General features: G+C 44.0%; 1 protein-coding gene across 9 annotated transcripts in view; it reads right to left on the bottom strand.

Moving 5' to 3' along the window:
• IKZF1 (IKAROS family zinc finger 1) overlaps nt 1–13824 on the bottom strand; it is a 72916-nt gene that overhangs the window by 21468 nt on the left and 37624 nt on the right. For 4 of the 9 annotated variants that reach the window (XM_033170476.1, XM_033170477.1, XM_033170475.1 and 1 more), the window contains exons 4-5: nt 5619–5678; nt 527–781 (exon numbers count right to left, since the gene is read on the bottom strand). The exons of 2 other annotated variants lie outside the window; for them this stretch is intronic. In XM_033170476.1, coding sequence (XP_033026367.1) covers nt 527–781; nt 5619–5678 — 315 coding nt within the window. Of the gene's footprint in view, nt 1–526; nt 782–5618; nt 5679–9972; nt 10206–13824 lie in introns of those variants that run through there. 3 more of the 9 variants (XM_033170482.1, XM_033170479.1, XM_033170481.1) reach the window with 3 other exon arrangements.

Here is a 13824-nt window from a genome sequence, read left to right on the forward strand (position 1 = left end):
AAGTTAGAACTTCAAATGTGAATTTCAAGCTCCTTTAAACTTTTAGAAACAAGTGTGTGCATTATTGCACACAAAGCCTGGTTATGTTTTAAGGTGGCCTGTTTTCATCCAGAGTGCAATAGAAAGGCACACCTCCATCCATGTAGCGTGAATGAAGACCACGACAATTTTTTTTTGTTGAAATGCACATTGCGATACAGATGAGCATCCATGAGAGAGAGAGAGAGAGAGAGAGAGAGAGAGCGCATGCGTACATGCACAGTTCCCAATCCATCAAGGTAATTTATGTGTAGAAATGGTCTCCTTTATCTCTCTGTTACTGGAAGGGAACATTTGTGACTTATGATTTAATGACATCAAATTGATTTGAATTTGAGGGATCCCTCATTTGTGCTTGATGAAACCATAAATACTCAAGAGGTTCTATGTAGCATGCAAGAAAGATTATGTTCCCCAGACTCACATAAATAAATCTCTTCCTACTGGTGTGGCTAAATGGGGGGAAAAGAACTGTTCTAGGCCTTACCAGTGTGGCTCCTCTTGTGAACCATAAGAACATTGGGACCGATGCAAATTATCCCACAGACATCACACTTTAGCTTTCCGTTAGGGAGTCGAATGCCTCCAACTCCTGACATGGCTTTGCTGCCATTGTGTGAGCCATTCATTTTCTCTCCAGAGGCATCAAGCATTCGTAAATCCTCCGCACATTCTTCCCCATTCATTTCACAGGCACGCCCATTCTCTTCATCACTCTGTGTCTCTATTTTAATATTACTGGCTGAAAGAAATAATAGAGGGATGCCACTCAGTGCCTTTTTAAAAAAAAAAAAATAAATTTAAGGAATAAAAAACATTGTGGCAAAAAACAGTAAACACACAAAGGAAAGCATTTCTCAGCAGGATTCATGAAACATTTCTATGTGTGCAAATAATTATTTCAAGCACATGTGAAGCATTAGACAATTACGATTACATGGATACCTTAAAGTTTCATATCATTATGCTTTAAGTCCCAATATTAGCATTAGCAGGGCCACAGGGACCCCTTAATGCAGAGCCAGTACTGCTTCTCTAGAAAGGTGTGTGGACATCAGGGCCAATTGCCAGATAGGCAGCAAAATGCCCTTCAGAGACCAGCACACAACATGACTGATGAGCTAAATCCAACTTGATGGGCCACAGATTGTACAGCCTTGGCTTAAGGGAACTGATTTGTACTTTGAAGAAAGAAACCATATACATGGTTCAGCTCTTGCTAGGGATGCTGGATGAATCTGTTGAAAGTGGATTACCAAGTGGATTTCATTCCCTCTACCCTCTAGCCCCATCATGACATGGACTCAACTTACAAAAAAAGTTAAACAAACAAAAAAACAAAAAAACATGCGCACATTATATGTAAATAGACATGTGAAATGCAAAGCAATCTTTCACATATTCATCAATGCATAATTGCTGCTGCTCTCCCAGAGGCTTCATTGGTTTTCTTTTTCCTGGAATACTTTGCTGATTCTGTGCGCATCTAAGTCCTAGCCACGCCTGTGTGGAAGTGGATCCCACTCCAAGGTTAGTGGGATTATTATGACTGCAGCCTTCCTAATCACTTCCTAATGCGAATTTAAAAAACACCCAATGTTTTTATTAGTAGTATTGTGTTCCATTGTTCTTCTTTTTGCATGAAAAGAAGTGGTCTCTTTTGTTACCTGTTGACTTTATCTGTGCATCTCAGTTAAAATCTGTAGATTTCAAGTTGCCAAACACTAAACTTTGTATACTACGAACATGTTTTAAAATATATAATAGCTTCAGCATTATGCTTCAACAGGTGCACACACACAACCATTTTCTGAATAAAATTTGCTCTGGTCAAATAAAATGATGCACAACAAAAAGGACTTAGGTAAGTGGTATTGCGTGACTACAAAATGTCTGACTACAAATTGAGACAATCCAGGACAGGAAGAACAGAAATATCAACAGGGCCCTAAACTGCCCTTCCCAATGCCTGAGTGAGGGAAACATGACAGGATGAAGTTTAGGCAGAACTACAAAATCAAGACAGTGAGGCTGGAATCCTAGCCTCACTTGCCTAGGGGTAAAGGTAAAGGTAAAGGGACCCCTGACCATTAGGTCCAGTCGCGGGCAACTCTGAGGTTGCAGTGCTCATCTCGCTTTATTGGCCAAGGGGGCCGGCGTCCAGCTTCCGGGTCATGTGGCCAGCATGACTAAGCCGCTTCTGGCGAACCAGAGCAGCACACGGAAACGCCGTTTACCTTCCCGCTGGAGCGGTACCTATTTATCTATTTTATTTTATTTTATCTATTTATCTACTTTGCACTTTGGTAAGCCCAACTAAATTCAGAAGTTAGTACTCAGGGGTTTACTTCTGAGTAGACACGGTTAGAATTGCAGCCACAGATGGCTTTGGGATGGGTCATTAGCCAATTCATTAATTTTGCCTTTAAGGTGCTTTTTTGTTTGGCTGCAAATGACTATCAGGGGACTGCCCTGGAAATCAGGTAACTTTGAAAGGGAACACACGAGGAAGCAGCAGCACCAGCTGGGGGTGGCAAGGGGCCTTGGGCCCTCCAGTTTTCAAGGAGGGCCCCGGGCCCCCTCAATATCCCATAGTGACATGTGCATGCCATACCACATGCTCACATCATGCATACCGGTACAAGCTGCAAAGCATGCGCAACATGTCAGCATGTTGTGACGTGTTTGTGCGTGGTGTGAGCCCCTCAATCGTGGGGGCAAGCCAGTGCACCTACCAGGAAGGTAACCAATTTGTAAATATCTGTTGCTGATGACGGAGATGTGCCTGTCTATCACTGTACAATATATGTTTCTACATAAGCAGGTGACAAAATGGAAGAAATACTTGTACAAAAGAAACCACTTGCAGCAGAATGGAAAATACCAGATGAAAGGGCATATGAATGTTGAAATGGGCTGAGGCATGCTTATGAATGGTGTCCCCACCGCCAACCTATTCCACGTACCAAAGCCAACAAGGCCAGCAGTTTACCTTTACTGGTCCCAATTCCCATGCCACAAACAGCTCTGTGCACCCGGCACCTCTCAACTTTTGCTGACCAAGGCAGCTTCCTCACTATGCTTCCTGACATGCTCGTTTTCTATGTACTGGGTGTACTGGAGTTGTTGCTGCTTTGTACATCCAAGAGGACAAGCTAGAAATTTGTAACAGGGCAGACTCTTCCAAAGACAGCAGACCCCAAGAGCCTGGTCAAAATGTTTAGGGTGACCTTGAGATGCAGCATGAAATCAAGGAGGCACCCAAAAGAGGAAATTCTGCCATAACAGGAGACTTCAATTACTTTCAAAGAGACTGTTCTGGTCAAAGCAAAGGAGTAAAATTTCTAGGTACCCGAAAGGTGCCCTAGAACAGTTGTTCATGGAAGCAACCCTGGTCTGAATCTTAAATGGTTCCCACTTGTGAACACGAACCATAGTGCTATCAAATCCAATATATATGTAAATATACATTTGGCAAAAAGCAACAACCCCAAAACCAATATGGTCACATTTCACTTCAAAATAGGAAACTTCCCAAAAATGATGGGATTGGGTTAAAGGAAGCTGGAAGGGAAAGTCAAGAAAGTCTCCCAAATGCTTGGGGGTTGTATAAAAACCACAAAATCAGCCGGCATGTTACCGCAGATCAAGAAAGGTAACACCAGATCCAAGAGGATTCCTGCATGTTTAGCAGGGATGTAACACCTTGTCCATTTCCATCTTTACATTCTGCATAATCAACTACAGTTCGGTTTCTGGGTTTTTCAGTGGCAGGTCTTTACATAAATAATGCTGTTATATTTTCCTTCTCTATTGGCTCTAGAGGCAGGTTTGCCTCATCCCCTCAGGGGCTCTGTCGGGTGGGGGGAAGCCTCAATCTGCCTGAATCCTAACCTTATCTACAGAAAGGTAAATCCTATTATTCGCAGGTGAGTGGGTATAGCATTGCAGCCTTAGTCTCAAAAGCAAGCCTGGGACAGAGGCTGGGATCCTACACAGAACTACTACTCAGCGGTAATTTCCATCGAATTCAGTGGGGCTTACTCCTATGTAAGTGGGATTAGGACTGCAGCCTTAAGCTTTTGCAAATATAGTCCCACTATTCAACACAGTGAATAACTACTGTCTAATTAACGTATGTGGCAGCTACAGAGTTACAGCACAATCCTAACCACGTCTACTCAGCAGTAAGTCCTCCTGAAGAACCAGCATTCTCCTGCCCAACCTGAAAACATCTGCAAAAACTATCAGGATTCTTTCAGTGTTATCTAATAATTTTTATTTCATTAATAGTGTACTGTTGTTGGTGGTGGTAATTATTATTATTATTATTATTATTATTATTATTATTAGCCTTTAGAACCATCCCTCTCTTTCCTCATAAGAAAGAGCAGGCTAGAATTCTGCACCTCTTCCATTTCATTACACATACAGAGACGTGAGTAGGCAGTGGTCTTAGAGTTAACTACAATTGGCTCACAACTAGAGTGTGGGTTATGTTCCGGGGGATTCCATGTAAAGACAAAATTGTGTATAGTCAGAACAACCTTGCCACGTGACCACCCCCACCTTTCTGAAGCCAGCATGCCAAGCAGGCCTTGCCCCTCCCCAGAGGCACCCACAAGATCTCGAGGGAACCTCCCAGAGTTTGAGAAAGAGCTTCCCTGAGCCCATTAAGCAAGTGGGGGGGGGGGGCTTAAAAGCTCTTTATGTGCCCTTGGCCTTCCATGTGTGATTTCAGCTGGCCAGCTGCAAAGTGTGTAACGTGTGTATCACACTAGTGAACTGTGCTCAAGTTGCCAGTCAGATGCATACAATTATTTCTTCTGCCCAAGAAGAGCTTGGTGATGTAATTTTTGGTTCAACATATATTCCGAGGGAAATCATGGAAAGCATTGTTAAAAAGAGAGGATGGTATTCATCTGAGTTTTACTCTGAGTAGACCCACTGAAATTAATGAACATAGGCCCATTAATTTCAATAGGTCTATTCCGAGGAAAACTCAACTGAATGCCAACCAGGTCATGCTAAATCATGGCTTCTGTAAGGGTTTTTGAATTCTTTGAGAGTGTCAACAAGCAGACAGACTGAGGTGATCGGTTAACATTTAAATAATTCATTATAAAATCCAAATACAGTGTTGAAAATTATGACAACAGCAGAAATCTGTCAGCAAAATAAAAAGCAATGGATTAATTTACGAATTCGTTTGTTTGGATAGGGCACAATCCAATCACAGTTAAGCCGCAGAATTAAGCACTCAATTCTCAGAATCATTTCAGGGGTGGGGGGTGTTGAACTTTAGCCACCTTGTGAACATGATTCCAAGAGTGTATACCACTAAGGATACAACACTTTCTAGCCAGTCATCGCGCAAGTGCCCTCTCTAAACAGATGATTCAATATGTAGCACTAAAAAAGATTTGCAAGCTGCAAAAAGAAAAATAGGAAGTGAAATAAATGCAAGGCTGTTCAAGTACAGCAAAACACAGACAAATGGAAACACAGGGGTGACAGAAATAACGTGCAAGATGGAGAAACTTGGTAATACACTGAGAACACATGCACAGTATACTTACGGGAAAAGGATTTGGGGATGATGCTGTGAAAATCCCTAAAGACTTCAGCCCTATATGCAGCTGCAATAAAGAAGGCAAAGAGGGTGCTAGGTTGTAGCACGTCAAAGAACCACAAAGGGCATGGCTTCCAAGAAAAAGACAAGCACCACGACTACAGAGATAAAATACGGAAAGGAATTAAAGCATAGAAGTAAGCCCTTGGAATCTAAGAAACCCCTGGCATCTAATATACAGTTGCACCAGGAACACCATTTCAGATTTCAGGGTGGCAGACAGTCTAGACACAGACCAAGACTTGCACTTGGAAATGATCAGTTGCAAAAAAACAAAATGAAAAACCCAACCCCCACCCGCTTTTAATAGCATTTGTTGTGTTGTTTTCTGATATCGCACAATAATGACAGCAACTGTATCAATACAGATCTGTTTTCGAAGCAAAGGGATTTGTCTCTTCAGCATGCATATGCAGTACACAAGCCATTTAATAACCACCACTCAATAGGTAGAACCAGTGAGAAGGCTGGAGGTATAAGCTGGGAACACTAGAGAAGGGGTGGCCAATACAGTGGCATCTCGGGTTACAGACGCTTCAGGTTACAGACTCCGCTAACCCAGAAATAGTACCTCGGGTTAAGAACTTTGCTTCAGGATGAGAACAGAAATCGGGCAGCGGTGGCAGCAGGAGGTCCCATTGGCTAAAGTGGTGCTTCAGGTTAAGAATGATTTCAGGTTAAGAATGGACCTCCAGAAAGAATTAAGTACATAACCAGAGGTACCACTGTATGGTGTTCTTCATGTGTCGTTGAACTCCAGCTTCCTCAGCCCCAGGCAGGATGGCCAATCCTCAGGGATAATTGGAACTGTAGCCCAAAATATCAAAGGGGCACTACATTGGCTACAACTGCCCTTAGGCCAATGCCTTGGGAGGGTATCTACACTGTGAACTTACATCAATTGTATACTAGCTTAACCCAAATTGTGGGAGCTGCAGTTTGGCGTGAGTGCTGAAAATGGTCTGCTAGAGAGCCCTCGCCCATCCCATCCTCTCCTCTCCTCTGCTCCCTGAAAAGAACTGCAGTACACTTCCCAGGAAAACATGGGGGAAATTAAGGACTATCAACAGAAGTGTAAAACTACACATGTATACTCAGATATTCAGAAGAGTCTGTGAAGCAGATATGCCACAAGGCTCCTAGTGCTTGCGACTCTGCATAGGCAAGGAGTTTGTTATGAGGGATAACAGCAAATTCTGGTTAATCTTTCCAGAAAATACTGAATTCTTCTCACCGATTAAAGATCTAGCCAACCGGTTTGGTACATTAATTCCTTCCCTGACTCTGGAGTGTTTCTTCCAAGTAGATATTAATGATTTCTGCAAAGAAGCCTACCACAGATAAGTTATCTTCTGCTGAACAACCAGGGAAATGAGCTCCACCCAACCCAGAGGTTGGCGTTTCCTTTCTCCATATAGGCTTAGAATTAGAATGGCAAACATGTGGCGAACAGGCCTTTTATTTATTTGGCTGTATTTAACTATTTTGAACAGATCTATAGCTACAATTTCAATCCTGCAGCAGTGTAACTCTCTGAATTAACAGGTAGGTAGCCGTATTGGTCTGCCATAGTCAAAACAAAATTTAAAATTTAATTTTTTTTAAAAAAAATCCTTCCAATAGCACCTTAGAGACCAACTAAGTTTGTTCTTGGTATGAGCTTTCGTGTGCATGCACACTTCTTCAGATACACAGGAAAGCTCATACCAAGAACAAACTTAGTTGGTCTCTAAGGTGCTACTGGAAGGAATTTTTTATTTTTTATTCTCTGAAGTAAGTTAATGATAACTTCAGAGGAAGCATTTTGAATTCCTCTGGGAAAAATGCAGGCAAGCAAACATAGTCACAACTCATCAGGAAGTTCTCAGTGAAGAGCCTCACTGAAATGAGCAGGAGTTAGGCAAGAGCAGTATCAGGTTCCTGTGTAGTTCCCATTCAATTCAATGGAACTTGAACCAGTTTAACTGTCACACCATCTACCAAAGGCTCTAGAGAATTGCCCTTTGGCAAGGGTGCTAAGAATTCTCTTAGAGATCCCTCACCCCCATACTGTATACCCAGAGTTCTCTTGGGAACTCCTTAAAGTCTGTAGAGTTGATAAACTCTCATCATTGGTACAGTTTCATTAGATGAATCACACAAAACAAATGGATATAACATTTGCACAAATGAAGAAAAGTGAAGTGCATTAAATAAACAACAACCCACAATTCTGGCAAGAAGCTTAAACAATTGCTAAGGCTTATATTCACGAAAATGACCATCTGTCATGGATGCTTTAGTTCTGACACTTACATTCCAGAGGGTTGGACTAGATGACCCTTGGGTTCCCTTCCAACTCTACAGTTCTATGATTCTGCAATGCAATGACTGTAGCCATCCCAACCTTGTTCTGTCAGTTGCATCTTGCATCTGGTAGCTTAGATGTGACTGAGATTTATCAGTAGATTTCTAGGTGATATACGGTAGAGCAACAATGATTTCTGACTCTCTGTTCTTTAACAATAACGGGTACATCTCCCCCCCCAAAAAAAAAAAAATTATGGGGGGGAAATGAGTGGATTTCTGCATAAAAGGACAAAAAAAATCTGTTTTCAGTACTGAAAACAAATCTCCAGGCCAAGTATATGCTCAGAGACCTTGTCATTCCTTAATTCTATATCAGTTCTGCTGAGCCACAGTTTTTCACATGGTTCCAATTGATGGGGAACTTGTGGCTCACCAAATATTGTTGGAATCAGATTCCTATTAGCTCCTGCAAGCATATCAGTTGATCAGGGGTGATACGAACTGTAGCTGAACAACTTCAGGTGGGCCACATATTTCCTGCCTAAGGGTTCTCAAGATAAATGCACTAGAAACCACAAATAAGCCCAGTTAGTTCTGCACATCCTTATCTGCAAGAATAGATGGATCCATCCAATGTAATGGCGCTGGCTGACCAAACTGTGGCACCTCCCACAATGCTCCTCCTTGGTTTTTATCACCCAGTCTCAGCTTGTGGTTGAACCAGCAACTCCTCTGGATTGAAGCATTACGGGAATTCAAGAAGAATGCTGAGGGCGGAGGAAACCCATCTTTGCAATGATGTCAGAAAGATTCAGCACTTGGGCTTTCCCATGGGTAGTTAACATCTGACCATTTTGTTGCGCTGGATCCTGATTTATCTGCAATGTAAATTAGTACTGCAAATCTGCATATTTCCAGAAGGCCGCAGACTGCAGAGTGAAACAGCCAGAAAAGCTGTTCTGAGGTGAAAGGTGAAGAACTCTGAGTTCCCTAGGGAACTGGGGCAGTTCAGCTGAAACAGCACATCACAGCTTCCCCCTGTCTGGCTTAACAGGAAACCTCCAGCTCCTGTTCCTCTCTAGCTTAATCCACAAATGCATCAGTTCTGGGCATTTGCTTTCTTTCCTCATCCCCGCCATGCTAACCCCCACAGATCTCAGGGTGGGTGGCTTGCACTAAGGAGTTGTGGGCTGGAAGAAAGGCTGATCCATACCTCTCCACTTCCCAGAATTTTCTTCTGCTGTTTTCCGCAGGTGTCCACTTTGCATCCACAATGGGTAGCAAAATTATTATGCACAAATGAGCACCCTAAGCTTACCACAAGGAGTGACAGAGCTTCCTTGCGAGCCTGCTGGGTCAGAGAGCCTTAGCTCTTTGAAATACTGCACTTTTAGAAAGGGTTGCAGAAAAAAAATCCCCTCTGGAAACCCCTCTGTTTTAAGCAGTAGGCTAGAATCCCTTAAGCTAGTGGATCTGCTCGTGACCAAGCCGTCAGGCACCAACAGGTTTTCAATCAATCCTGCAGGTCTGTAGAAATGTCCTACAGCAAGAAGGATGGACTTTGGGATTTGGAAGGAATCATCTTCTTGGGCCTCCAGGTGTCTATACTCCTTTGCTCCTGTTGGCTTAAATATGTGCAGGGGGCAATGAGTGAAGTCAAAGTGTTCAAGCTGAAAATACCTAAGCAGGTAATCCCAGCTGATGATTTGGAGTCTGTCTCATCTCTTGAGTCCTTTTCTTGGGTCTGGAAACTCCAGGTCTACATCTGTATCTGCTGTGGATTTATTTCAATGTGATTTTTGTACTCTGTTCTCTTTGCACAAAATCCTCCTGCACGAAACTCTTCTGTGGGTTTGTTGCACAAGAACACCAAATTCACTACTGTACTTGTGCAACCTAAATTTGTCAGTATATCCCACTCACAAAATAGCAACAGTGTGTAAGTAGACTTAGGTTGCAATTCTAACCCCACTTACCTGAGAGTAAGCCCCGCTGAATTCAACAGAACTTACTTCCAAGTAGGCATGGTTAGGATTTTGTTGTTAGTTTCTCAATTTGCTGCTCATAATGTAACTGGGTTTCCACATCCTCCTCACATTGTTGAAAAAGCTCTTGAAGAGGAAGAAGCTGCAAATAATGAAATATAGGAATGCAGGAAAAAGAGGAAGCAGAAGGCAACCAAGAGCCCAACTGAAATGTGAAGAGTTATGGAGAAGTGACAGAAAGGGAAGCCACGCCGGGAATGGCGCTTGGTGGTGGCTTAGCCGAGAAGCAAAACAACAACCAAGCCAGGGGGAAACTGGCCTCCTTTGCACTGAAGCAGTTTTCCATGCTCTGCTTTAATGACTTGCATGCTGTAAAACACCAGCTGGACAAGGGGGAGAAATTCGAATCCGTCCACATTTAAAGATGAACCTACCTAATTCACACTTTCCTGAACTGAAACATGGCCATCTGTCAAAATGGGGACTTCTCCGAAATTTTGCAGCACAGTTCTCCAGCCAAGCAATGTGCACAAAATGCATCTACTCGGGGAAAGTGTGCAAAGAAATGCACCTGGTATGAAAGGATGCATTATATTACACCCCCCGCCAAGCTGAGGAAGGCTACCCTAGAGGAAGCTCTGATCATCGTTCAAGAAACTCCAGGGAAGATCCAAGGCACAGTTTAAAAACTGTCGACCAAATGAGGACTTGTTAACTTTTGCAATGAGCTGTTCTAAAATACAGAGGGGGCTCCCAGGTGAACCGACCCAGATCATTGTCTGAGGATAATGAGGTTCAATATCTGAGCTCCTTCTTCACAGGGGTGCCAACTTGAATAAAATATGGTGGGGGCCCAGGTAAGCTCCACCCTGCATAACTGATCACATGACGCAGTGCGCACACACCATCGGAATGGGAATGCCCATCAACTTTGTGGGGGCCCAGCCCCCTCAAATATTTTAAGGGGGGCTGAAGCTCCCATGGCCCCTAGGAAGTGGCTCCTATGCTTCTTCATGTGCCCCCTTCTGCAAGGTCCAGAGGGTGGCCACGTGAGGATGGGCTTTTTCTGAGGTGGCTGGCTCCCCACTTGGCACCTTCACCAGGCAAAAAGGTTCCTCTTCAACTAGGCCTTTGGCTGATTAATGTCCTTTGAAATGTATCTGTGAGAGGGAGGTTGTGTTTTCATTTTGTAATTTTCTACGGTGAACAGCCCTCTGATCTTTGGATGAAGGGCCATATACAAATAATAATAATAATAATAATAATAATAATAATAATAATAATATGCATTATCTCACAAATGGACCAATTCAGATCCATTTTTCTGTGTGCACAATTGGCAAACAAAGGTTCACACACTCCCTTTCCGCCCCCCCCCCCAGTCACCGCATTCATTGCTATTCATCGTCTTGCCCACCCCCAAAAGTGGGCGAAGTTTGATGGAAAACACCCCCAGTGTGCTTTTTGTCCCTCCCCACAAGCGCTCCTCCCCTGCCCTCCACAATATTTTTTTCCATTCTGGGCAGGCGTTTCTGTGTCTGTGCATTGACACTTCATTTAAAAAAAAAGAAAGAAAATTCACTGCAAGTGCACGAGAGCAAACATTGCAAGAGCTTAGTTATTACCACACCTTCGTTTTCATGCTTCGCAAGAGGTGGAGGGCTTTTTTATTTTTTCCCTTTTTCCGGGTGGGGGATATTTTTGTACTGGTGCACACCGCACCTTTTCATTCCCCCCCCCCCGGAAGTGTGCATGAACAGCACAGATCTAATTATAGCTGTCACTTCTGCTGAGGCGAGTTTTTGCTCTCGTGCAGGATCAAGCCCATTCCTCTCCCTGCTTTACAGCAAGACGGGGATGGGGAGGGCAGCCAAACCCTTGGGTCCTGACCAGCAGCGCAAAAGGGGCGGCTGACACAAAAGGAGAAGGGGGAAATGGGGTGGAGTGTTCTGGCTTGCAAGTGAGCTGCTGGGGCCGCACCTGGCCGTTCCCTCCTTGCACGGATCAGCCCCCCTGACAAAGAAGCAAGTGGCTTCTTGGGAAGGGACTCTGGCAATGCCAGGGTGCTGCCACTGTGTGCACTTGTCAGTTTCAGAGGCGCCCCCCCCCCCAAGACTGTCCATTTCATCTCCACACTGCTCAATTTCCCCCAAGGGGAAGTGGCGGCATTCCCCCTTATCCGATTCCAAAGCAGCCAATCCTCGGAAGTGCCATCATTCTCCTTCTCCTTGTTTGCAGGAAGGGAAATGGCAGCTCTAGTCAAGGCAACACCTCAGAGTTTCCAGCACAAACCAGAAATGCCACACAATCTGCCGCTCACATGGCAGGACAACATGAAGAGGCAGCTGCAAGGGATGCAACTGTCCCCTTCCTCAGGATTGATGGTCCCCCCCCCATCATGTGCCTCAAGCAAACCCAGGAATAAAAAAAGTGGGCAGAACACTTTCACACTGAAAAAAACCCCACTTTTCCATGAGAACTCTATATCATTTTTTTAAACTTTCTGACTACTATCGACGGCTCTCCCACCCCCCAAAAAAGAAGTGACTCAACAGCAAGAACCAGGTTGTTGAAATCCGGAGGTGGAAATAGGCACACCTGCATAGTTTGGGTTGCCAGAGACAAAATGACTGGTTGTGTTCAGGTGAGGAGAGAATAGAACTAGGGGGTGCGGTGATAGAGGACACCCACCAAAACATCGCCACAAATATGAACCCCCCCCCCCCAAAAAATGCAACAAGCTCCTGTCTGGAACAGCCTTGAGTACTGTATTGAATTGACAACAGCAGCTGAGGAACAAGAAAGAAGAGGAAAAGCAGGGGGTGGGATTCTGCTCTCTCCATGTCCATTCAGATAAGGCAATGGGATCCTTTCACCTGTTTCTGCTGCTACTGCCTGTTTTCCCCAAATTAACAGAAAGGCACCACAAAACTCATGTTTCTGGGAGGACAGAGCTAATGCCTAGCTAACCAGCAATGTTGTTCCTGCTGCTGTTCTGACCAATCACGCTGTGTCCCCAGCCAGGTCATTTGCAAAATGTAGCCTGTGAGCAACCCCTTGACATGTTGCTGTGCTGGTTGCAAAACACACAGAGGAGGAGATGAAGTGGCCATCCCTGATGGGCCAGATAGCAGAGAAGGTCTTTCCAAAGAGATTGTGACATTCAGCATCCTGTTTGTTCAGGAAGAAACTTCCATGTAGCAAGACTAAGGGTTGTAGTTTCTTTCTTGCTGAGCATTCTCTCAAAATCATGAAGTCAGCTCTGGATCAGGGCTGGGGGGGGGGGGAGAGACCTTGCAGAAGTGCTTCCTAGTCAGAGCAAGGAATACAAGGCTCAATGGAGCCATAGTTGATTATATACCTTAATTTGGGGGCAGGTCTGTTTTTAATGCATTCCTTAGTGTTGGCTGTGTAAAAAATGTTTAAAAGGGAACATCAGTCAGACACTTCTGAAATTCCCTCTGTAACAGATGTCTAAAGTACTGTCAAGTCACCCAGAGGAAGAAAGCACTTTTGGAGGTTACAGCTGGGAGTGGTGAGGAAGCTGCTGGCCAACTAAGGAAACATGAATTGAGCTTCAACCAGATGCTCCCTGGTTTTATAATATATGCAACCCAGGTGATCTGAACACAGGATCTGCCTCCTATCCAAGCCATTAGAGCAGGTGTCTCCTGACCCAACTAAAAAAACAACATGTGTTTGGGTACCTCTGCACAACCCCTATCACAATTACTTAACATGGTGACCACTGAATGTGTGAACTGTCTCCATTAAAAAGTACAGGAAATAATTAATCTGTGGCGGCAGAGTCACACTTTCTGCTTTATGATGTGCAAAACGATGAGCATGCTTGTGTAAGCTGGCCCCAAGGAGAGGTAA

Source organism: Lacerta agilis, chromosome 14, assembly GCF_009819535.1.
Source record: "Lacerta agilis isolate rLacAgi1 chromosome 14, rLacAgi1.pri, whole genome shotgun sequence".
In the NCBI taxonomy this organism is placed as follows: Eukaryota; Metazoa; Chordata; class Lepidosauria; order Squamata; family Lacertidae; genus Lacerta; species Lacerta agilis.